Genomic DNA, 24,785 nt, shown 5'->3' on the forward strand with positions numbered 1-24,785 from the left:
AACTTTTTAGACTTGACACTTGCTAATGGTGTTTTTACATATGTGATCTGCTTCATGCCAAAAAGCAAATGTAGTCATCAAACTTTATAATAAAATTAACTCCAGTGCAGCTGTAGGCTTATAAGTACTACATTTGATATCCCAGTTCAGTGCATTAATTCTTAACAAAAAGGGACAGAGCACCATCAGAGAATGTTTTACAGGGAGAAGGTACAAGGTTCAATCCCAATCATTTACACCAAAGGCTGGGAAAAGCTTCTACTTAGAGAGCAATACTAGAGACTGCCATTTGGCGCACTAAAAGATACCAATAGTCCGATATAGTGCACAGCAAGCTCCCATCTTCCCTTTATGTTGAAACTAAACGTCCTTGGGAATGCAGCTCATGTTTATGATCCAGCTAACATTTAGCATGTTTAAAACGCCTGCTGGATCCAGAGTCTTGTAAGATTCAATTTCATGGTCTCTTTATTTCCTCAGCAACACACAGGGGGGGGGAGGGAGAGAGAGAGGGAGAGGGTGTTCCTTGCTATTCTCTGAGCTTGTTTTCTTGCAATCATTGGTACCCATTGGCTAGTGATGTTACTTAGTTAAAAACAAAAAACTCAAAAGGCAGAGCCAGTAGATTACTGCATCTTTTTCTGCCGTCAGTTTCCCATGTGTCTTATTTTTGTATGCTAATATTAAATGAGGGCAAGACACTTACCTTAGGTATCAATCCCTATCCCTCTGGCCTTTCTTGGCTTTTGAGGGACGGAGTTTGACCAGGAGGGTGTTTACTTGAGGGGTTTGCAATGTTGGGATGGGATACATACCCAAAGCAAGTGCTGGGAGATCAACATATTTTTAAAAAGGAGAGAAATCCGCAGGTGATTTTGGGCCATTCCCTTTCTCCCAACCCACTATGGACCAATGTGCTAAACTCCATTCCCATAACCTTCAGCCAAGAGGCCTCCATCCTGCAGCCTGATAAAAATAACAACACACGCCAACACTAGTGTAGCGCCTCTTTTAACACACATCATTCTTTTCCATCTTGGACCGAAAAATAAAAACTTTTCGCCTTACAGAATTCTGCGTTCGTATCTAAGGGAACAAAAGAAAGCTCGTTTTTATTAATTCGTGCATCAAGAAAAAAAACTAGGTACAACTTGTTTCTGAAAAGCAAGATTTTTTTTTTTTTAAGAAAGTTATCTTGACCTCCGTCCCGAGACGCGCTCTGATAAACCGGGAGGGCCGGTTAACCAGCCGACAGCTTTTGAGATGATCTCCCGCCAGTTTACGCGAGGACAGAAACCAATTCTTTTCAAAAGTTGCAAATAAAATGATCTTATTTAATCGCAAGCAATCGTGACCGCTTTCCCCCCGCTCCCCCCCCCGGCCACCCAACCACTATACAACGGGAGTTTTAGGAGCTCAAAGCCTCACTTTCCACCAGCCCGTAATCGCAGGCGGGTTAAGGTCCGCTCTGCCTGCTCGAAGGGACGAGGCTCCGGACGCAGCTCCTCCGTCCGATTCCCTCTCTTCTGATCCGCTCGCTTTCCGATTCACTCGCTCGCCGAGGCCGGCGTGGCAAGCCAAGCCAAGCCAAGTCCGACGGACGCGGGGAACCGGGCGCCACCACGTAGAAGCGTCTCCTCCTCCTCCTCCGCTTCCCCCAACAGAGGCTTCGAAATCGGCGGGCTCGCGCTCAGCCCGCCACCCGCAGCCCACGAGGGTTCGGGCCGCCTCGCGCTTCGGCTCCCTCCCCCCCCACCTCCAGCCGCGTTCCTAGCGAAAGGCTTCCCCGTGCGGGAAAGGGGAGGGGGGTGTTTGAAAGAGGCTGGAGGAGCGGGCGTCGCACGTGACCCCCTCCCCCCTCAAGTGGCGGCTCGGGATCCGGCCTGTGAGGGTGAGGCAGGCGGAGGCCTCCCGGCCACGTGCGGCGAGGTTAGCGACTCCCCGCGCTTTGCCCCTTGCAACCTCCCTCCCTCCCTCCCTCCCCCCGCCAGCGCGCGGCCGCTCTGTCACTTTAAGTCCAACCCCCCGAGAGGGAGCCAATAGCGGCGGTGCCATATTCATCCATCTCCCCCGTCTTAAAGCTACAGTAGGGGTTAGTGGCGTCTAAATCTCTACAGCCGCCGTTTCCGCGCTCGCTGGCTTCCCGGCTGCCGGCTCGCTTCAGTGTGATTGGAGGAAGAGCCGCGTGTGGATGAGCCTGAATGCTTTTCTGTCTTTTCTCTCTCTCTCCTTCTCCTTCTTCCGTCTTCCCTGCGCTCTCCCCGCTTCTTCTGGTCCGTCTCCCCCCTCCCTCCTCCGAAGCCTTCCCGGTCACTCTCGTTTTTGTTTTTTTTTTTGTTTTTCTCCCCCCCCACCCCCGCTGTCCCGCTTCTGGTCTTTATTTCAGTTGCCTCGCCGTCCCCTGCCTTCCTTCCCCTCCGCTCTCTTTCTCTTCGCCGCGACCTAGTCGTTTTTTCCTCTCTCTCTACCAACTGGGAATGCTAAAACAGAACTGATGGACATTTCCGAACTTTGCATCTCAGATCCTCTCAGCTACCATAACCAGTAGGTGCCCTCCTTGCTTTACTTCTTTTCGCCGGAATGTCTTACTTCTTTTTCATTCATTCATTCATTCATTCATTCATTCATTCATTCATTCATTCATTCATTCATTCTATTTTTCTTTCTTTCTTTCTTTCTTTCTTTCTTTCTTTCTTTCTTTCTTTCTTTCTTTCTTTCTTTCTTTCTTTCTTTCCTCTCTCTCTCTCTCTCTCTCTCTCTCTCTCTCTCTCTCTCTCTCTCTCTCTCTCTCTCTCTCTCTCTCTCTCTCTCTCTCTCTCTCTCTCTCTCTCTCTCTCTTTCTCTCTCTCTCTCTCTCTCTTGCTTGCTTGCTTCTGATGGAAATGACAGGAAAGGCTTCGGGTTCAGAGGCGTCCTAGATGGAGTTGCAAAGGGGACCGGAGGGGGGGGGCTTTACGTTTTGTGCGTGTGCGAGTGTGAGTGTTTTAAACGCGCGCGCCCAAACTTTTTCCCCTTTTCTGCAATGCGAAGGAGAGGCTCCCCGATCTCCTGAAAGTGCAGGCGACCGCCGCGCGTGTATTATTATTATTACTTTGCTCCGTCCAGAAGAATGCAATTTCTCTTATATAGAATAGGGTCTCCTATACTGTAAGGTATAGCGCTTACGGGGAGAAATAAAGGAAGGGAAAGAAAGAAAGAAAGCGAGAGGGAAAAGAAAAAAAAAAGACTTGCGAAGCAGTTTGCTCAGCGCGCGCCACTTTCTTTCTTTCTGGAGCGTGCAAATTGATTTAAAACGGCCAGATCGCCTTCTCTGCTTTCAAAAAGCTGAGCTTTTTCTTTCCTTGTAAACCACTTTGCATACTTTTAGTTGTTGTTTTCAAGTAAAGGTGTGTAGATGATTTGAAGTTCTCCAGATCTTCTGTGCATAGAGCAACCTGGGCAGCGGCGGTTAGAGTTAATCCAAGCTGGAACTGATGTCGGTTTGACACTTGGCTGGTGGCTTCTCCCTTCGTGTGATGGGTTTGAGGAGCGACGCGGCTCTGGCGTGAATTTGTTGGCGAAAGTCTTGAGTCTTGTGCTGTGAACTTTGGAAAGCGGATTGAGTTCGCTTGCCATCCCGGTCTGCTCTTGTTGCTCTGATTCTTTCTCCTGTCTGCTTCTTCTCTTTAAACAAATGAGTTTCTAAGCCATTCCCCCTTTGTGCCTTCAGCTGAGAAAACCTGAACGGTAAACAATTTAAAAACATCAGAGGTATCAATTGGGTGGATTTATATGGCATAATTTCAACAGCTACACTTTAGTAGCGGTTAAGGAAAATCACAGTTTTACTAAAAGTAATTAGCATTTTCTCTTGTTTCCTTTTGACATCTCTCTTTTCCTGGAAAAGACTAAACGCTCCTATGTTTTCTTTTTGTCTGTTCATTGTATTTTAGTGTTCATTCCATTTGTTTGCCAATAAAAAATGTTCAGGTTTTTGTTTTTATGAATGTTTTGGTAAGTGGCAACTACCTTCCTGAATAAAAGTATCATTAAATCTTTGCTTACATTTTATGAATGGTGGCTTAATGTAAGAATGTATTTGATACTTTTAATATTTTGTTAGAAATACTAACTAGAATAGAAACTAGGAAAAAAAAGTGAAGCATGCTTGCCTTTAAAAAGATGCTTACTATTTACAGCCACTGACATTGTGTTTTTCCTTTAAACATTTTGTTTGTACCCACCTTGTTGAATGTAAGTAGATAACAGTTCAAGAAAATAAACAAAGCTCCTTACCTGATTCTTCTTAATGACTTTGTACTCTGAGAGGATTACAGTAACATAAAGTAGCCAACAGTGTTGTGTTTTAGTTTGCAATTAAAAAGGAAAGGAAACAAAACTGGATCTGATCCAAAATGAGGACTGTATTATTTCAGCTATGAAATAATGGACTTTGCAGTTTTTAAAGAGAAAGAACTGCTATTAAATAAGACTCAGAGGTGTCTAATCTTTAAGATGATTTTGAAATGCAAAATGGTAACAGAGAGTATACATTTCTAAAATTCCCTTTCTGGATCTTATTTCAACTTATGTTTACATGCTTATACAGTATAGAAGACCATAACTATAACTATAATTATGTGAATAATAATTCATCTGATGTTGCAAATATATAATATTGGTACAAGATCATTTTTCTCTCTGCACATATGCGTCATCTGTCAAGCGAAACCTGTATAATGAACTTAGTTCAGTTACCCAATGATTATAAAGTTGTTCCTTTAATTTTCTTTAATAGTTGCCATTTTTATACATAAACACTGTATGTTTAATTATAATAGCAATTTGTAAAGATAAAAAGGACCTGTATTTTTTCTTTTGCATTATTAAAAATGGGCATGGCATAGCATAACTAAAACCTTTTTTGTTTACTGTATTTGGTTTTCCACTAATGACGCGTGTGTGTGTGTTTGTGTTTGTGTGTGTGTGTGTGTGTGTGTGTGTGTGTGAGAGAGAGAGAGAGAGAGAGAGAGAGGGAGAGGGAATAAATGTCAGTCAGTCAGTCAATCCATTAAGGTGCTGGAAGTGAAAGGCAAAATTCTATACATTGTTGAATTCTGATTCTGTTCTGTCTCTAATCAGGGGGTGGTTTAATTCTAAAAATCAGCTTTTGTTTAGGCTTAGGTTACTGATGCTTACATTTTACTCCTTTGGGTTAAGGAACATCTTTCCCCATCTGTTCATATGTATTATGATATAGGAATGTTTTAAATAACTAAAGAAGACTATGAACAATCATCTTCTCAGTATAAATTCACAAAGTGCAAGCACTTACCCTTAAAGAATGTAACAATAAGCATATCTATATATTTTTTTATTAATTTGACCTTTATATACACATAGCGGATTTTTTTCTGTAATTTTTAAGACATAGCATTAAAAAGTTTTTTTTTACTTTAATAAGGAGAATAAAGTAGAAACCAAAATCTTTGGCCAAGTAGGATTAATAAGTAAGGATACAAAATAAATGAGCCTCCAATTTGTCTTACAGGTCAAGAAAGATGTAGTGCGTGAAATTAGTTCAATTGCAATGATAGTGCTTCCCTGCAGTACAGTAATTATGTAATATATGAATTCTGCATAGGTGTCTGTGTGTCTGTGTATATGTCTGTTATCTAGATGCATGATGAATATATGATTGAATATTATGCTATACATGGTCATGCATATAGAGTGAAATTTCCCAGTTTTTATTTGCTTTGGCATTAAGTTCCAGTTCTTGCTAAGGAGTTTCTGTAGTTCTAAGATAATGGCTGATGGCAAATAGATTAAATAAAGATGACTAGTTTGGTACATAAATATATCACCAAATATGCATGTTAAAGATTCTGTTGGTAGGGTAAAGAAGCCACATTAATGTTAGTCTCATGTGATCAGATGGAACTATTTGATTAGAGAAAGGAGATTCATTATTAATGTTTGCTGCTTTTTGTTGATCATTGTGGTTTCTGAAGGATTATAGTAAGATCATATTTTTGTGATAAGAAGAAATCCAAGTCAGAAAGGCTGGATGAATCCATTTCTTATGTTCTAGGCCTTTCTGGAAATCTAGGAGGACAGAATTATTTTTTTCCAGTTCTGTGATTTGAAAACAAAATCTAAACAGAATCATTGAATAATGCTGTAAGTGGTCTGGATACTCCTGGACCACTATAGTAGGCAATAGCTGCTCTCTCTGTCTGACATAATAGTTCAGGAAGAAATTCTAATGTAAAGAAATGAGTGGGTTAATTTCCATGAAATGAATTCTTGTGTATATAGCCCAGAACATTAAAAGAAAATTTGAACCTGGCATTTGGTTTCCATTTTTCCCATATCAATTACTTAAAATAATAACAACATGCCTTATTATTAACATTTTAGGCAAAACAATGGCCTCACAAGGATTTTTTCATTATATTGATTGAAAGGAATCACTGGTTATCACATTTAGCCTGAGAGAAGAGCATTTTACATCAAAGAAAACTGCTGGGATAGAAATTTTTACAGCAGATTGGATTGTTTTTCCTAAGACAATATTTGTGACTTGAAACTATTTGCCTTGAATTTTCTGCTTCCTTTCCATTAATTTCTATTCTGATTTACTTTTCTTTTTCTTTTCTTTTCAAATTTTGATAATTTCCCCATTCTTAATGCCATACTGAAGCTTTTCATTAAGTGCTGAAATCTTGGTAACATCTTTGTTTTGGATAGAGTTAAGTTTTAATAAATGCTGAAAGAGAAATATACATTTGTTTACTACGTAATGTTTTGTTTTACATAGAAAAAAAGTTCCATTGTTTTAAACATTTACTCTCTGATAGAGTTTTTAGAACTGGAATCCAAATCATGAATGCACCAATAACTGATCTCTTCTAAAATATCTCCACCTTGCAAAGTGTTTACACGGAGAAAGAAAGAAATGAAGCCAAATAAGCCAGATACACTTATGATTCTGCCACTCTGTATTACAACTAATACTCTAGAGGGGAAAGAAGTGCTTAGGGCAGTATTATAAGGGCAGTATTAGGGTACTCTAGGGATACTTAGATGCTCCATCAGCTTACTGTAAAGAAGCTGCAGTCCTTTACTAAGGTGCAATCGCATAGATTTCATTGGATCATACTGCTGAGTAAACGGGTTTTCGGTGACACTGAGATTATTTTTCTATGTCAACTGCAAAACAAGTATTTTTTTAAGTTTTAAAAATATTCCTATATTTTTGTATCTTTAGGAAAATAGTGCAGCATTTATAAAGTAGCAGTTGTACAATGCAGTCATTCCTAGTTCTTAGTGTATATAATATTCATGACTTTCCTGGATGCTGACTTAGGGGTATCTCAACAGCAGATGCTGGTAGTAATTAACTTTTGCAGATCATCAGCAAAGAAATCCAGATGTATTTCTATTTCTTTGGGCAGGTGTGTTTGGAATTTGTAAGAGAGAAACACACCTCAGCTTTCAGAATGAAGTAGTAAATACTCCATCTGACTGATCTGATATGTTATGGATATAATTAATACAGGATTTGAGGAAAATCTGATTTTGAAATTATTATTGTGTTTGGTTACACAGTACGCCAAATGTTTATACTGGGTTTGGCATTTTTATCCACCTGTCAAGTCCTTCCCAAGGACCTGGGACGGGTAGATGTTTTTGTTTGAGTATGTTAAAAGTGTCATCGTAGGATGTAAGCTTGTCCAACTAACGCTGCCTTTTGCAACTGACTGGTGGTGATTTTGTCAATGCTGATGGCATTCAGATAATTATTATTTATGATGATGATGATGATGATGATGATGATGATGATGATGATGTACAAGCGAGTGTTGACTCCTGGTGACTGCCTGGGCTTGTCTTGCCTTATCTGTCCTATTCTATCCTTTGATTCTTTGAGCACTTGGGTTGCCCATAAAGTGGCCCTTCTATGTAAGTGCCCATTACTTGTCAATCAAGAAGCACTTGAGAGCTCTGCTGCTTGAGACTACTTTCTATTAGGAAAGTATGACCGCTTGAAGTGGAACATATTGTAGAAATGGTATCTTTGCCCTATTTGTAATTGCAAATGTAATTACAAACAAGCTCTTGCAGATTAAGGCAACTTTCACTGCACATGACTTAACCTTATGTTAGCCAAAGAAAAGTAGTATGTGCCCTTTACTCCATGCCAGATATGCATTTTTTTTTCTTGATTTGGGTGCTGCTTCTGGATGCCATTTGAATGGAACTGGTGGTGTTCTTTTTCTGAGCTTTGGGTACTGTTCAAAACAATATGAAGGAAGACTGCACTAATGTATATTGGCTTGCTAGTGCACATGAATAGTTCAGACAATCAACCTTGCCATTCATTATCTTGTGTTTCTCAGGGACAAGTTGCAAAAAAGCAGTTTCTATTGTCACGTAACTTGTGCGTACTGCATTTTTCCTCTTGCATTCTTCGTGTCTACTGTGTTCACCTTGGTGTCCTTCTCTCCTGCCTCCTAAAAAGGAAAAATCTCTGTTTAGATTTTGAAGTAATCTCCCACCAATATTTCAAGCTAGTCTTCATTTTATCAGAATATTCTTGAATTTTTTGTTAACGGTAAACATGTAATCCATAAGTGACAAACTTTGACTGTATATTCAGAGGGTATTTGCCTTCTCATGCAAATTTTAGCATGCTAGAGATTCTGTTTTACCCCTTTTGTGTGCAGTAACATGCCATGACCAAGCTATTCTTGTTTTGTTTTTTAGTGTGGAAGGGAATGGATTGAGAATAGACAGAGGCGGCGTATCTTGTCCGATTCTGCACTGCTGGTGAGGTGCTGATTTTTAGGGTATTTCCATACCATTATATCCTGTTTCTGGGGTAGGAAATATTGTAGACAGACTATTGAAATTTGGAATGAAGTGTGATCTTTCATTCTATGTGCTTCTAAGTAATAGTTAGAATGACCATTAGGTTATCAGGCTAAAATTATCTTTTTAGCCTCTTCCCTGTATGTTAATTTAACAAATTGTTTATGTTATAATCCATGTGTGATAATTTCTCCTGCAAACATATTTGTGTGTTGTGCATTCCTTTATATGCAGGCAGATAGGCAGGCAGATGGACAGTCAGACACATCTACATATAAACTAGTTCTCCATTATTATATTTTAAAGATAAATTCTGTGTAACAGCCTTTATGAACAGCTCCACAAAGCATATTTTGTTCTATTTTCTTGAGAACAGAATCCTAAGAATGGTTTTACAAAAAGCTTTACTTTTTCTATTGAAAAATTGCTGATTTCCTCTTTAAAATACAGAGAGAATGGAATATTATTGTCATCACTTATGTTGATCTGCAAAATAGTTATCTTTAAATTCATTGTGTTTGTCCAATGTACATATCACAATCATATACAAATCGTTCTTCCACTGATATTTGTACCATTTTTTAGGTCTGAAAAAATTAAATGTCTATGAAAATAGCTTACAGGAGGGAGACTTTAGACAATAAAGTTTTATTTTGTCCAAAATCTGTAAAAGTTACCTTGTGATACAATTTATCATAAAGTTGGTATAAGACTATTAAATTATTGGATATTTATTTCTGAAAAAAATTAATTCTAGGAAGATTTTTCATATTCTTCTATGATAGGTATTAAATTATTTGGGGGAATATAGTCTTGAGAAAATTTGCTGAACTTCTTTGATTTAGATTTCATTCAACATCTCAAGTGCTCTATTTTTATGTAATATTGACTCTTTCATTATAGTAAATTTAGTGATATGTGAGAAAAATCCAGATTAGTTTTGGGGCAATATATTCTGGAGTGGCAATTTAAGCAAAACCTAAAACCTTAATGTCAAACATTAGTAGTCAACTGGGCATTTAGGTATCAGAAGAGAAAAACATGTAATTCCTTAGTTTAGAAAGTGGTGACAATTAAGGCCATATTGCCTGCAATGCAGTCTAAATTGACAGCACTAGACATACGCTATTGGAGATATTAAACATTACTTTCTAATAAAAAATATTTGATAAGCATTTGTCTTGGATTCCCTAAAATTTTTCAGAAAGTGTACAGTAGCTGCCCTTTGATGCAATTTCTTTATCATCAGGAGAATATAGAAATAAATGTTTTTGAAAATATTAAAAATGGAGTCAGATGTAATCGTATATTCATGTATTTCTGTAAGCAAAAGACATTTGTAGATTGGGTTGGTTTAAAAATGTTGCAGAAAATAAAATAAACATGGTGCCTGCCTTCTCATATAAGTGTCACATGAATAAAAGCAAAAATCATTTTGAAAAATCTTATTTTTCATTATGAGTTATACATTATGAGTTTCTGTGTCATACAAAAGCTTATGAGATTTACTGTCTGTGCACGTTACTGGGACCTGTATATGTTTTAATTAATATAAATAGCATATCTAGCTATGCATTTCCTTACAGCTAGCGTGAATGTAAATATTTATCTATGCTGAATAGAAGATACCACTATGCTGGTATCTTTAAATAAATTGAGTTGTAAGGAATTAATCTCTCTTCTGAACCCAGTTTTGATACAATATAAAGTCACCTGTATAAAAAATAAATTATAGATTTTTAAAAAGGTATAAATAGAGGATATTAATTTTTTTTGGATGGAATTGAATTATTAGAAATAAATACAGAAAGAGAGCAAGTACTACATTATAGAAAAATTCAAGAGATTGTCCCTTAGTTAAATGATAAGAAAATGTGATTAGATTGTTGTCTGTTTAACATTAAGAAGCATGATTGGTTAAAGACAGGAATTTTGTTGCAATATTTTAAGGTGTTGCAATATTTGAATCCCCTTTAAGGGGGTTGTTGTAGACGATGAGTTCTTTATATTTTTGTTCAGTATGTCACATAACATTTATCTTTTTAACTTTTAAAAATACAGTTATAATTTAATGGTGGTTTCTTGCTGAATTCTTAACCATCAGTCGCAGCCTAGTATTGCAGGGAGAATTATACTGAATAAAGTAAATCCATGCTCTTATTTTAATGAAATCTTTCCAAGAGAAACAATATACTGTTTAAGGGAAACACTACAGTGGTCCTAATAGTGTTTTGTTCTCTGAATTTTTGTTGATAAATATGCTTGAGAAATACATTTGGCAAATACATGCGCGGCCCAAACAACTTTACATTGTATTTTCATTTCCTTTTTATTTATTGAGGAATTTAGGGAAGGCTCTTTAAATGTTGATTAAACAATGAAAACAAAAATCAGGTTTAAGTTGTTAGGTTCTTTTCTTAAATTTGTATAAAATATTACAGTGTCAGTTTCCCTATTGTTACTTGAGTAGGGTTGTTGAGTAACAATAAGAAAACAAAAATTAATTCATGAATAATAAAGACTAATCAGCCTTGGTGAGTTTAAAAGGGATTAAAAGATACGTTTTTGCACAGAATAAATTATACTGTATATCTTAGTGCTAGTGTGGTTGGACTATTGGACATTGTATTGGGTCTCACTGGTTTATCTTATGACGAATGTATACAGCACAGTTGTAATTGTCATGCTTTAACATGCCTAGTATTGGATGGATTAAGACATCACAAGAGCTAGTGCTTGATACAGGTCATCAAGCTAAGATAATTCAGGTCATTTGAAAGCGGTTTGAATGATAAGCAGGTTTAAATAAGAAATAGGGTTTGCTAATATTAAGAAAATTTCACTGTGATTTTGATTGTCACTTATCACTGAAATCCATTTGAAGATTTGAGTGTTCCCACAGTGTATTCATTTGCTTCTACTATTACATGGTGTAGACACCGCAGTTTTCTACAGTCTTCATCTATGTTCCCTGATCGTAGTTCAGAGAGAAGGAAAGGCAGAAGGAGCTCAAAAGTATTTGTGTGGACATGCATGTGCAAAAATGTATCGAAAATACTGGAACAATGTCTCCTGAGTTTTGTGTCTTGTTTAACCAAAGTTAAACATGTGGTGGAATCCAAGTAGGATTCATCAGTGTGCAAAATCATTTTTGTTGATTCTTTTGTTCTATCTCAGGAAAAAAGTGGTGAACTTGTTGCTTTGATTCCTTCCAAATGGCAAGAACTTACAATGCATTAGAATCAAAACGTGAGCACTGAATTTTTACAAAAGTTACTAAAACTGATTTGGAGAGATTTTTATGAGAGATCAAGAATAGCAATTTTCTTCTGAAAGATCTGATGTGAAAAGGCAGGGGAATACCCACAGTATTTCCTTATAAGAAATACTAATATAGGTAGAAGCCACAACATATTCTTTATACAAGTCATAATAATTTAAGAATTCTTTTCCCCTATTGATTTAAGACCACCACCTCATTAAAGTATCTTAATTGACTAATTCAGTGATTCACCAATCAACCGATAATGCTTAACATGTCAAAGAATAAAGCTATTTTTTTCAGATTTTAGATGCTTTTAGATGGTACATGCATTTCACAAAATAAGTATTCCACACATCTTCTGTATGTACATAAGAAAAGTGGTAGAAAGGAATGTTTTGTTAGTATTTTCTAGTCTAATTCTTATAACTACTAGTATTAAAAATGATGAAGTAATTTTTTTCCAATTATTTGGTGGTGCTATATTAATCAGGTAAAAAGGATTTGGGGTTCCTTTGGATACTTAGATCATCAAATATTTCAGTCCAATTATTTTGTGGCTATTACATAGCATGCTTTACTGAAAATGACACATTCTACCTGTTAATCTACTTCATTGCTGTCCTTTTCTTGTTGTTTAAGCTGTATTGAATTTGATTTTTTTAGCTACTCATCCCAGGGCCTGTCCTGTTTGTTCTTTAAAGTTCTTTATACATAGAGATAGTTTACATTATTGTTTACATGTATATTTACATTATATTGACCTATTTATTATGCCTTATTTAACTATCTTGGGAAAAGAAAAACCTGGTTTTCTGTAGATGCTTTCAAACTTCAGCCATTTTCATAACTGGCACTACAAGAATACTTGTTCATGTGGAGTATTATTTGCTTATGTGACTAGTGTACAGCAAGAGGTGATGAGAAATTTCATTCATAATGCAAAAGAGAAAACCAACAACTATTTCATTCTTGTTTATGCCTACATATTCTGAGGTAAGTAAGAATGTAGCCGAGCACTTTCCTGGATGCAAATACATTGAACACAGACAGATTTCTTGATATACTTTATTTATAAATACACATGCACCTAATTTGTCCTGCAAATCATGTATTCATATAGCCTGGCTCCTGGAAATATTTTGAATAAAGCTTGTAAAAAAGATGAAAATTCTAAATTCATTGTGACAGTTGTGTAAAGTTGTTTCCCCCAAAGCCTAGTCAGGAAGGTATATTCAGGGACCTGTTTAGTACAAACTTGTTTCTTTTATTAGAGGAGTTGGGACAAAGGGCTTTGTTTTGGCAGATACAAAGTAGTTCAGCTTAACATCTTTAGAAACCTCCTCTGAATTGCTCTGATTGCTTTTGGGGTCCCTATACTATAATAGCCATAAGTTGTGAATACAGAAGAACACGGCAGCCCCCTGCAGGATTTAGCTAACACTGTGCAGCACACAATTTTCAGCACAGCAAAGAGACATTATTGCTATGAATTGTCCTGGAGGGTCAGTTATGGCATTTTTGTGCAGATGTAATCCAGAATGGTAATGAAATTACACTGTGGTTTGAAAGGTAAAATAACGCTTTTCTCTGATGTATTAAATTCCACCCCCCCCCCCCGCATAGATCTCTAATATTTGAATGAAGCTTATCAAAGTGGCTTTCTCTTAGTAAGGTGGGGATTCTGCCCTGCAAGATATTGGTGCAATCTCATTTTGCATGTTGTTAATAGACATTTTAAGCCACAGAACTAATTATTGCCACTTTGGTGGTTGCCCAAGATAGGCTGTTGTTATCCTTGGTACACGAGTCTGACAAGATAAGTAAAGAGCTTCTAAGCTAATTCATTGTAAAAATGTTAGTGATAGAATGCACTTCTTTTCCCATTCAAACAGGGACTGTATTTGTGAGCTGAATATTCTACAAGTATTTCTTTCTACAAGTAATAACGTGACCATTTTTTCCTCTGTCATAAGTTATTTTCTTCATATTTTCATTAAAATGCTAAACTTTGCTCTTAACGTGTTTATAATGTAATCTTAATGCAATTGATTCAGTGCTAATCTTGACAAATGGTAAACAATAACTTTTAGCAGGCTCAAAATTTCAAGGGTTTTAGAGAGTTTTCAGTACGCATTAAACATTACCTTCATATGTCAACTTTTCTATATTTATTGCATGATAAAATCTTTCTGACAGACATTAGAGCCAAAAATTTAGGATTCCTTTTCTCGCATTGCTTATGAAGTGCTTAAGAGAGGACAGCTATCTAGGTAAAATGGTTAGCGTTACAGCAGAAATAATTTTAATTGTTTTTTACATTGGACATAAGAATACATTTTTGCTTTATGAATGATTCTTAAATTTTCAAAAGCAATCTTGTAGAATATGAGTATGTACTATTTTTAAACATATTTTTGAAATGCCTAACATCCCTAATGAATTCAAAAAGGATCAACTCTGATTTTTAAAACTGTCCTGTTAGGTTATTATTTTTTTTAAAAAATAAAAAATTTATTTCTGTGTATTGTTGCTTATTAAATTATAATTGTGGTTATTTTATAAAGTTACTATTTCTGAAAATTGTCCTTGCTTTCAAAAAAAATATTTTAAAACAGGCAGCTAAGATGAAAATAGAGAAACCTGTTGTTTTTTAAAAAAATACTTTCTCGATTCTAAGTGTAAATCTAAAGAGTATCTTTGTCTTCAGATAAACAGAGGGAGGGAACCTTTAAATCTAAATATCTTTTAATTCTTTTACATTTGTAATAATTACTTTTTTTTAAAGATGCAAGTGAGGGGAGCTGCATAAACTGAGCTAGATTTTCTTAAGTATTGTATGTTGTTTAATGGCAAGTCTGACTGGTTTTCGACCAATTTACTTATGTATCATAAAGCCACCTCAAAAACTACAGGTGATTAAATTATTGGATATGTGAAAGAAGGACAACTAAAGGGCACTGTTTTAAATGTAGGCATCTAATTTTACTATTGTTGTACTTGAAGGTACTATTCCTTTGAGATTGTTTATTTGGCATGGGGGTCAATATTAAAATGGGGAGTGGGGCGGGGAGAAACTTATTCTGTTTCTCCTTTCCATCTTTGTGATCATTCTCTTATTTTTCCAAGTAGCAATGCAGGAACAAAGAACTCCTAGCAGACTATGACTGTTTCATAAGACTCTGTGTGTATGAGTGAGTGTGAATGAAAAGAGGCTAAGGGATACATGAAATAAAGCTGAAAACTGTTTGTGAATTTAGGGCTGAAGATTGTTGCCCTCTCCTACTCCATAAAAATACTTGTAATAGGTCTTCCTAGGGAAATATTCTGAGAAACAAAGTGAGGTCAGGAACTCAGAGGCTTCACACATTGGAATTTGTTACCATTCTCTTCCTCTAGTTCTGTTTCATACCTAAGAATCCATGATGGTAGAGGCAATACTGAGAAATTACAGCTCTGGGTTCATTGTTCTTCCAGTGTATAAAATGATCCCATTAAATCTATGAGGGTAATTTGGAGTGTTTTGGAGAAAATTCCAGAATAGCAACTGGGGACTTGTTTTTAACTGGTAAATTGTTCAGAGAACAGAAGAGGCAAATGAGGTAAGAGAGGAAATGATGCATGAACTCACTGAAATTGCATAAATTTAAAACATAAAGATTTCTACAACTAAGGGCTCAAATGTAGACCTTTACAACAGGCATAAAGCAAGAGGAAATCCAAATCCAAGATAATTTATTATAGATTCAGGAGAGATCTTTATGGTACACATGGCACAAAAATGGGAAACATAGCTGAGATGTTAAAAAAACAGGAATCAAGCTCAGAATAATCTAGATAGAATTATTGAAAGAAGCAATTTTTTTTTTTTAAAAAAAGAGCAGACTCAGAAAACTGAGCCCCTTGTTTCGGATATTGAATATATTTGGAATTTTGGGAAGTATAAGCATTTCACAAAACTATAGATTTGATGGTGATGGGAGAAGCATTTTTCCTGAAGTGAGCTAAGGAAAATCTGAATTAAAAAAATTAACATCAATTTTTTTTTAAACTCAGGAATTTTTTATTCCACCATCACAGGAATGAAATTGGTGGGATTCAAAGGTAAGCAACATGGCAAACAAACCAACAATATCATGGGTAGAATCTGAGCTCCAGTGCCAACAAATATATTTGTCCCCATAAACTTAACTTAAAATATTTTTAAAATACGTGAAACTTGAACACATTTAAAGCTTGAAATAGAAAACTAAGGGAAGTTTCATGACATTTTGTGCTCAAAATGGTTCAGAGCAAAATATTTTGCACACCCTATTGATTCACGAAATACAAACAATTGGTGCCAAGAGAAACAGAAAAAACTCAGAAAAAAACTCTTTAACAGTGAACAATAAGTATTCCTTCCCAGTCAAATAAATAGGCAACTCATGTTTAAAATTCAAATAAAACACAGTGAGGAACAAAACAAAAAAAATTTGACGCCTGTTAAAAGGTCAGATTGACTGATATATTTAGAAAGGCATCAACTATTATGGACTAGAGTTTGCATCATAAGATGAATGACATATCGCAAGTTGGCAGGAATATATATTAGGGTTGTACAGAAATGCAGATTCAAAGAGCAGAATGTGATTAGGAGCACAATTTGGCACACGTAGCACCTGTCGAAGGCGCTATAAATGAAACAACATCTTTTCCCAAAATCACACACCAGCTGCAAAGGACAGGTGTGCAAAGTCAGGAAATGATATTTCTTGTACATGCTGAACACCTTTGAGTCTGAGTTCCTGCACAGACCTAGGACTACACATATCAGTCCAGAGAAAACAAAAAATAAATTATGAATTCAGAGTGGGAAAAAGGCAAAAATCATATCATTTAATAAATTACACTAGCTATTTATAAATAGCGTTGAACCTAATTTCAGCATTTGACCAACCAATTGGATGAACCAGGGAACAACTGCTGCAAACTCTGGCCTTTCGGGAGAGTAGATTTGTGGACTGAGGCGAGGCTGTTCTCTGTATCAGCGTCAATGTTGTGGAGTAGACTTCTCCCCCCACCCCATAGAGGGCATACTGGCTCCTCCCTCTTGGTTGGTCCAAGAGATAATTGTTTCAGAGAGCACTTCCATGATCTGAATGTTTCCTGTTCCTTGAATGATCCCTGATCTTAATGTAACATTGTATGCTTCTTTTAATTATCTTTGTAGTTGTTTTAAAGGAACTCTGGGTGTTTTAACTCTATTTGCTTTATGTAAGCTGCCAAGAGTCTCTTTTGATTGTGATGACATAAACATATGTTTAATGAATAAATAAACAATGCAAACATTCTGCATTATTAATTTAATTGAAGTACATCAGAAGATGACTATTTTACTTAATATATAGATCTTTATATGCAACATTCCTTTACATCTATTAAGATTTGATAATAAACATTTAAAGCTGAACCATCCCTAAATAAGCTCTTTGTTACCCTATGTAATTTCAAATGGATACAATATTTTTCTTAACTGCAGCTTTCATAAATGCATTAGTTTTGTTTGAATTTTTGGGTGGAAGCTGATACATATTAGCATACTTCATTAACTGCAGTCAGATTTAAGTATGAATGGACTCTGTTTGATGAATCACACCAAGTTTCAGTCACTGCCACATAGGGCAGTTCTCTTTTATCCTTACAGTTTTTTAGGAACATTTAGTCAATAACTTAGGGCAGGGGCTGGTAAACTTCATACTACACACAAACACACACTAACACAGATACGACTGAAGTAGAAAAGTACTATGCATCGATTGTGCTTCTTTGCAAGACATGAAGGACTAGCCGATCCAAATATTTTGGCAGCTTTCTTGTTCTTCTTACTTTTATAAAAGCTTAGAATTGCCCGATCCAGCATGCAATAGCAAAATATTGGTGTCTGGCAGTACAGCTAATATCTTTGTGGGATCAAAAAGGGTTGTTGTTGTTGTTGTTTTTTCAAGAGTCACCAAATGGCAGCACTCAGTAAAATTAATAACAATGGAAGTACATTATAGAATACATCAATCTTTTATTTCAGCATAGGAACGCTCAGGAACATAGGTACACTCAATTTCTGTAATAAATAGCATTTTCATTGTTAAGTTCCTTCCCCTTATTTCTTAGAAACAGCATTTCAGCATCAGGATTGAGATGGTTTCCACTTTGTGAGATCTATTTTTTTAAAAAATAGAACTCCAAGACCCCCACAATCTGAATCTGATGAAGGATATAAGTAAAATTAAAGTATGGTAACTCCAAGAATTTTTCTCAAGTCTCAAAACTGAAGAGAGCTATGGTTCTTATACACAAGTATTGATTCTTGATGACCCAAAGCTTTCCTCCTTTCATCAGTATAATTTGGGGACAGAGATTAAAAGGGCAACATTTTGCTGCCATGGTTCAATGTATTTATTGATTTTAAAGATTTATGTTGCCACCCAACATAATCACGACTATGCAGCATACATCAACCCCAAAACAATATTGCAAATAAAAAACATATAATGTCAAGAAAAAAAATCCATAAATCAGGGCAGGCACCACAACAAAAACGATATACCTCCTAGATCCCATCAGATGGCATTATTTCCATTTGGGGTCCAAATAAGATACAGAAGACCTCACTTTTTCTTTTTTTAATAGGGATAGTTGTTTAGTTATATGCATAGGAATAAATGTATTGCCAATAGTTAAAGTTATGTACAATGATTGCCAGAAGCTTCTTTAATAATACTTTTCTTTTTAAGAATACATAAAGATATTTATGTTATTTACATATTATAACTGAAAGCTTACTAAAAACAAATTGTAGTGTCTCTGTGATGAAAATTTGGGTTTTGAAACTCAACTTCTACCAGAAAAGATAGATTTTAGAATGAAAGTGAAGAAACAATGTTCTGTATGCTGTGCTAGAAATTTCTAGATATTGTGTAAAAGCTTGTTTGAAAAAGGAAGGCAAAGCCTTGAGCATAGTTTTATTTTCTGTCAGGCAACTTATTTGTGAAAAACAAGAGCTTAGATGATTTCAGAATATTTTAGGGCTGATTCAAATATTACACTTTTTGTCCATGGAAGCCCTTTCACCATCTTTAGATACACTCTTCATAGGCCATATACTGGCCACTGGCCAATGTAATAGCTTTAAGTGCACTTAACTTAGTACTGGATCGTGGCCATGGAGTGTGTCATGATGATTGGCCCGCAGTAACTTCCATGATTGCATGGCAGTATTTCTCTATACCATGTCACAATTGCCTGTTTTACACACATCACATTTATATTAAAGGTAAACTTGTAATCTCCCATTAAGAATGTCTTTGATAATTCATTTTTTCTCTGTGATGAAAGGTTCTTTTTAATTTGACATATGATTTTACTCAAGAGAATTCCTCCCCCCACCCCCCAAAAAATCCCAGATAATAACAAACCCTGCTAACAGAATTTCTAATAGAAAAAGACAAAACTATTATTGGAATATTGTTTCAATAATTTCTATTAATTTTAAAAACTAAAGTTATTGGAGAACGTATTCCAGCCTAGATTCTAAATCAAACAGACCTGATTTTCAGTTCCTGGAATATACATTAATTGGAATTCAATTATACCTCAGATTGTGTACGTGTCTGAATTTTATGATGTGGCTATTAGATTAAAAATATACAACAAAACCGATCACATTTTTTAAAAAGCATACAATTATTAGTATGTTTGGAGAAAACATATATACCTTAAAAGTAGGTGTTTATACCCTTTGCTTTGTAAATTAGAGATGATAGAACAACAGTTTGGATTTAGAGTAGACAAATGCATAATTGGCAGGATTCATTTCCAATGCAAAGGAGGCAAAATCCAGGAATGCTGGGATATCATTTGAAAGAACTGTGTGACAGCCCCTTCTCAGGTGATACTAGACACATATGGTTGAGGAAGGAGCCATGCTGTCTGAAAAGATGCACAATTGGAGTGAAACAATAGAAACTTGGTGACTTGGTGACTCCCCAGGATTTTAAAGGATAAAGACAGCAGTTGCCATTATCCTACTGATTTTGCTCTACATTGTAGAACTGTGGGAAGGATAATTGAACTGTATTAAAGCCCAGAGGTTTCATGTAAGGAAAGAGAGTGCATGCAAACAAGAGCCTCTACTCTACTCTGGAAAAGAAGTTATTGGAGAGTAATTTTAAGAAGAATGTAGATATCTATATTTATTATGTTAATGATCCAAATCTATTTGTTAAAATAGCCCTGTTTATACAAACCAAGGAACATGATGCTTTATAAAGCCATGATATAACTACCAAATTCTGAAGTGATTAATACTGCACTTTAGACATTGTTGGATCCATAAACTAGAGGTGGGGATTATATCATTTTAGCTTCACATATTCTTCACGTATTCTTCTCCTACGCCATTTCCCTAAAATTTATTTAAATAAATATATTCTTGCTTCTTTCCATTAGGGATCCATTTTTGAAACCTTTTGTCTGTGACACAAGAAGTCAATGAACTTTGATTCAAGTTTTCCCTTCGTCCTTGGATTACTCTAAACACAGGGATGAGTTTAACTGTGTCTACGCGGACAACCGCTTTAAACTCAATGTGTTGTTGTTGATAGTTGCAAAGTTGTGTCCAACCCATCGCGACCCCATGGACGATGTTCCTCCAGGCCTTCCTGTCCTCTACCATCCTCTGGAGTCAATTTAAGCTCACACCGACTGCTTCAGTGACCATCCAGTCACCTCATTCTCTGTCATCCCCTTCTTCTTTTGCCCTCAATTGTTCCCAGCATTAGGTTCTTCTCCAGTGAGTCCTTCCTCACTCAAATGTAAATGTAAACTCAATGTAAATCATTCTAAACTTGACTGTAAAAAATATGACTTCTGTAATAGAGTTGTCAAAGTCTGGAATGCCCTACCAGATTCAGTTGTCTCAGCTAAAAATTTTCACAGTTTCAGTCACAAATTGACTTCCGTGGATCCTACTTCATACTTAAGTGGTCAGTAGAGGGGGAGTGCATAAATGCACTAAAGTGCCTATTGTCCCTCTCATTGTATTTTTATTCTCTTATTCTTGTTTTCATTTTTGTTTGACAAATTCCAATAAATAAAATAAAAATAAATACTTCTTTCATGCTGATAAGGACCTGCTGTGATGATGTGATTCCTTCTCAGGAACCTGCTGTGAAGGCAAAGGTCGCACCATCGTGGCCAGTGAAAACATTATGTTAATTGGAAAAAATTAAGTGCATTTAAAGCTAGCTAGCATTCTTTTCTCTGTATAATTATTGCAAAATTGTACCATAGGAGAAAGTTCAAAAGGATTTTGATTACTCAGAATAGAAGCAAAAATAAACAGCAATAAATAAGTGTTTAAAAATACCTGAAAGAAATAATACCAAAGCCAGTTTTCTTTTCATATATCCTTTCTACTGGGCTTTCTAGCTTTCCAGCTTTGCTTTTATTTTATTTTTTAATATTTCATTTATAAAGTACTTCCTCTATTTTATTTGTTTTGAGGATATTTTATCAATGGTTGGAAACTGTTGCCAACACAAGTGGCTTGGCAAAGAAGCAAACTATATGAGTAATTGCCAGCAACAAATTTCAATCATAGATTAGAAAGAAAATGAAAAAAAAAATCCTGGAACTAATACATCCTTTGGACATTTACAATATTAAACTATTTTCAGGACTGAGCGTTCTACAATCAGGTAGCAGTGTACAGTACTGTGAGTTCTCAGCACTTTAGAAAACTTCAGCACTTTGGTGATTTAAAAACAATATTAACTGATCAACCAGTTTCAGATCTGTTACAATTGGAACTGCTGAGTTTTACTTGATTGACAAATCCAACCAATTGCAACAATTCCTCTGAAGGGTATTTGGAAAAAGCATATTTCCAAGAATTTATGGATTTCTGTAGTTTAAGAAAGTTCCATTTGCAAACTCAACCTGATCACCAACCAAACCATTTCTCATACAGGACTTTGATGAAGGTTTTCCCCCTCTCCCAAAGTCTGTCCTATGTCAATTTGTTCATGTTTCATTTTTTTCTCTTTGAAGGAGAGAAACGGGATAGCAGTAAAGCAAAGGAACATTAGTAGTTTTGCTTTTCTCCATCACAGGAAAATGTCAGGCTGCACAAAGCTGTTAGGGCTTTTGTCCTGCAAAATCACACAAGGTTCAGCCCCATTAGGATCTGTGTAGAACAGGATGTCAAGGTTCCGAAAGATGCCCTAATTAATCACACGCTGGCCACGCCCATGCCCTGTTTAGTGAAAGGGAAAAAAGTCCTGATACATCATGTGACACCTCTGTGACGATGTGAGTTTGACACCCCTGGTGTAGAGTAACAAGAACCAATCCTGGAAAACACTCGGGAAGCTAAAACTCAAAGCTACTTTCTGCCCTGGAAATTGCAGTGTTTCCAGTTAGAAAATTATTAGAAAGTTGTTTTTAGGTCAAGTATCAATGCTTCCTTTCTATTATTTTTCTCCACCAAAGTAAAGTTCTTCCTTTTTATAGGAGACACAAATAAACTAGCACAAGCACACTTCTGGCGCACAACTATGTTTTTTTTTTCTTTGAGAAAGTCTTCAACTTTTGGTTCTGTCACATATATAACTATTATATATGACTGAAAGAAAGTAAACATATTGAGAGGAGAGCCTAGAATGAGAAGGAGAAGCTAGAACTTTTTAAAATTTCTTCACTTAAGTAGATGTGTTCATGTGTTTTCCCATGGCCCTATCTCCTCAGAAGTGTGCATGAAAAGATATTTTTAAGGCATATACATAATACTCCTCCTGTTTTCCCCACAATAAGTCTGTGAGGGGGTTGCTCTAAGAGACAATGTCTGGACCAAAGTCACCGGCTTCAAAGCCTAAAGGATTATAAATTATAAATTAACCACAGTCTCCAAGTTTCTAGTTTTGCACCTTACCTTTCAAATTCATATGAAAAAAAAATCCTGTTTCAGCTGGTATTCCTTGCTTTGGATGGGGATGATGCGCAAGAACTTTCTCCTGAAGTTTTGAATATGATATGGTTGGAAAGGCATGACATGGTTAGTTCCATCTCATTTCAGAATTCTCAGGGATCTAAACCATGATCCCAGTGACTTTTGACTGTGTGACATAGCAATTGATGCGGGTAAATTTGAACATTAACTCTTAAAGGAAAAGACCCAAAGTTAACAGCAGAATCAAGCAAGAACTAAGCAGGGTTTTGGACAGATCACTGACTGAAGGTTTTTAATGACAACAAAGGAAATGGTTGTTTCAGCGAAGCACATATTCTTCTGAGACTTCATAAAGGTTGGACTGACTGGAAATGCTGATGTTGCACCCATACCGAGCAACTTTTCAGAGTATTGTGTAAATCGGTAGTTGTTGGTTCTCACAGAAGGCATGGTGGATGCTGCACCAGGAATGAAATGGTAAGAAGGACCCATTATGAGGATTAAAGATTTTACATCTAAATTACCTCCTGAACTGGGGGAGGGAGTTTGAGATTATTGAATACGTCAGTAATGAATGTGACAGGCTGTTACAATGAAGGGAACTGAGAGAAAGGTTTGCAATTTTCAGTCAGAATCCTTAATATTTAAATCAATGCAAGTAACCCCTTCTTTGTTTCTCTGTCAAAGATTTAATACACCAGTTTTCTCAAGAATTTTTCTTCTAAAAAGAAAAACACCTGAGCTCGAACATAAGCATTGTGGTATAAATGTAAGGTTTTATTGGATGTGTTGATATTTGAATAATAGTATAAAATAATTTAAAGTCTTTTAAATGAGGGCAAATGTTGTAGGGATGTGGTTGAAGGAGAAAAGGATGTATTTGTAGCTACATAATGCAGAGAAGCCAGGAGGCTTTGGGTGACATGTTTTGATGTCAGGGGAGGAGTTTGGTGTTTTAAAACGATTTTCCCATGTGTAGTGTGTAGGGCAATCTCATTGAAGAAAGGAATAGCAAAGGGCTCTTTCTTTATTACAGTGCCTGTTTTATCTCTGCACTCTTTCTGAAGACCTAAGTTTAAAGATCTCAGCTCAATACCATTAGTGTATCTCTGCTGATGGCCCTTTATAAAATTGATTGGAAACTGGGCTTTTGCATGTGTGTGTGTGGGGACTCTAATGTAATTTAAGTCCAAGATGGTATCTTTAATTCAGTACATTGTGGCAACTAACTCATGGACTTTACCGAGAGTCAAGGCCCTTAATTTGGTTTGAGAATACATTAGCAAAACAACCTCAGAAGGCCCCGTTTGGGGTGGGGCATTCCAGAGAGGTGGGGGTGGGAAAAGATCTGTTGATAAACTGTGGAGGTTTCAGTCATGACACTAGGCAAGACATTCCTGATTATGTGTGAGCTTTTCATAAACAACAAAGAAAAATTTTAAGCAGTTTTAATCCGCAGTCAAAAACAGAACCAGCAATGGGGTTTTGAGTGCAAAGTTTTCTTTCTTTGTTCTACAATCTTCCTTTCTCTTTTCCAAACTTCACTGCAAACCTTTACTGAATATCTTTAGTCCCATAGTTTTAGTAGCTCTGTGGATTACGGTACTTTGATTTTAATAGCCGTCTTAATGACAGACCTGCCGGTAATGAATCAGGAACAAGGAACTCCAACTGTATTAC

General features: G+C 36.2%; 1 protein-coding gene across 1 annotated transcript in view; it reads left to right on the forward strand.

Annotated features, from left to right (window-relative positions):
- The first annotated feature begins 2,494 nt into the window (after window positions 1–2,494).
- The window catches only part of ESRRB (estrogen related receptor beta), a 99,284-nt gene continuing 76,993 nt past the window's right edge, over window positions 2,495–24,785 (forward strand). Inside the window, exons 1-2 of the mRNA XM_070931419.1 lie at window positions 2,495–2,544; window positions 8,752–8,814. Of these exons, the coding sequence (XP_070787520.1) occupies window positions 2,495–2,544; window positions 8,752–8,814 (113 nt within the window). The remainder of the gene's footprint in view (window positions 2,545–8,751; window positions 8,815–24,785) is intronic.

Source organism: Pituophis catenifer, unplaced genomic scaffold, assembly GCF_029215685.1.
Source record: "Pituophis catenifer annectens isolate HBS135680 unplaced genomic scaffold, rPitCat1.0.hap2 SCAF_1, whole genome shotgun sequence".
Lineage (NCBI taxonomy): Eukaryota > Metazoa > Chordata > Lepidosauria > Squamata > Colubridae > Pituophis > Pituophis catenifer.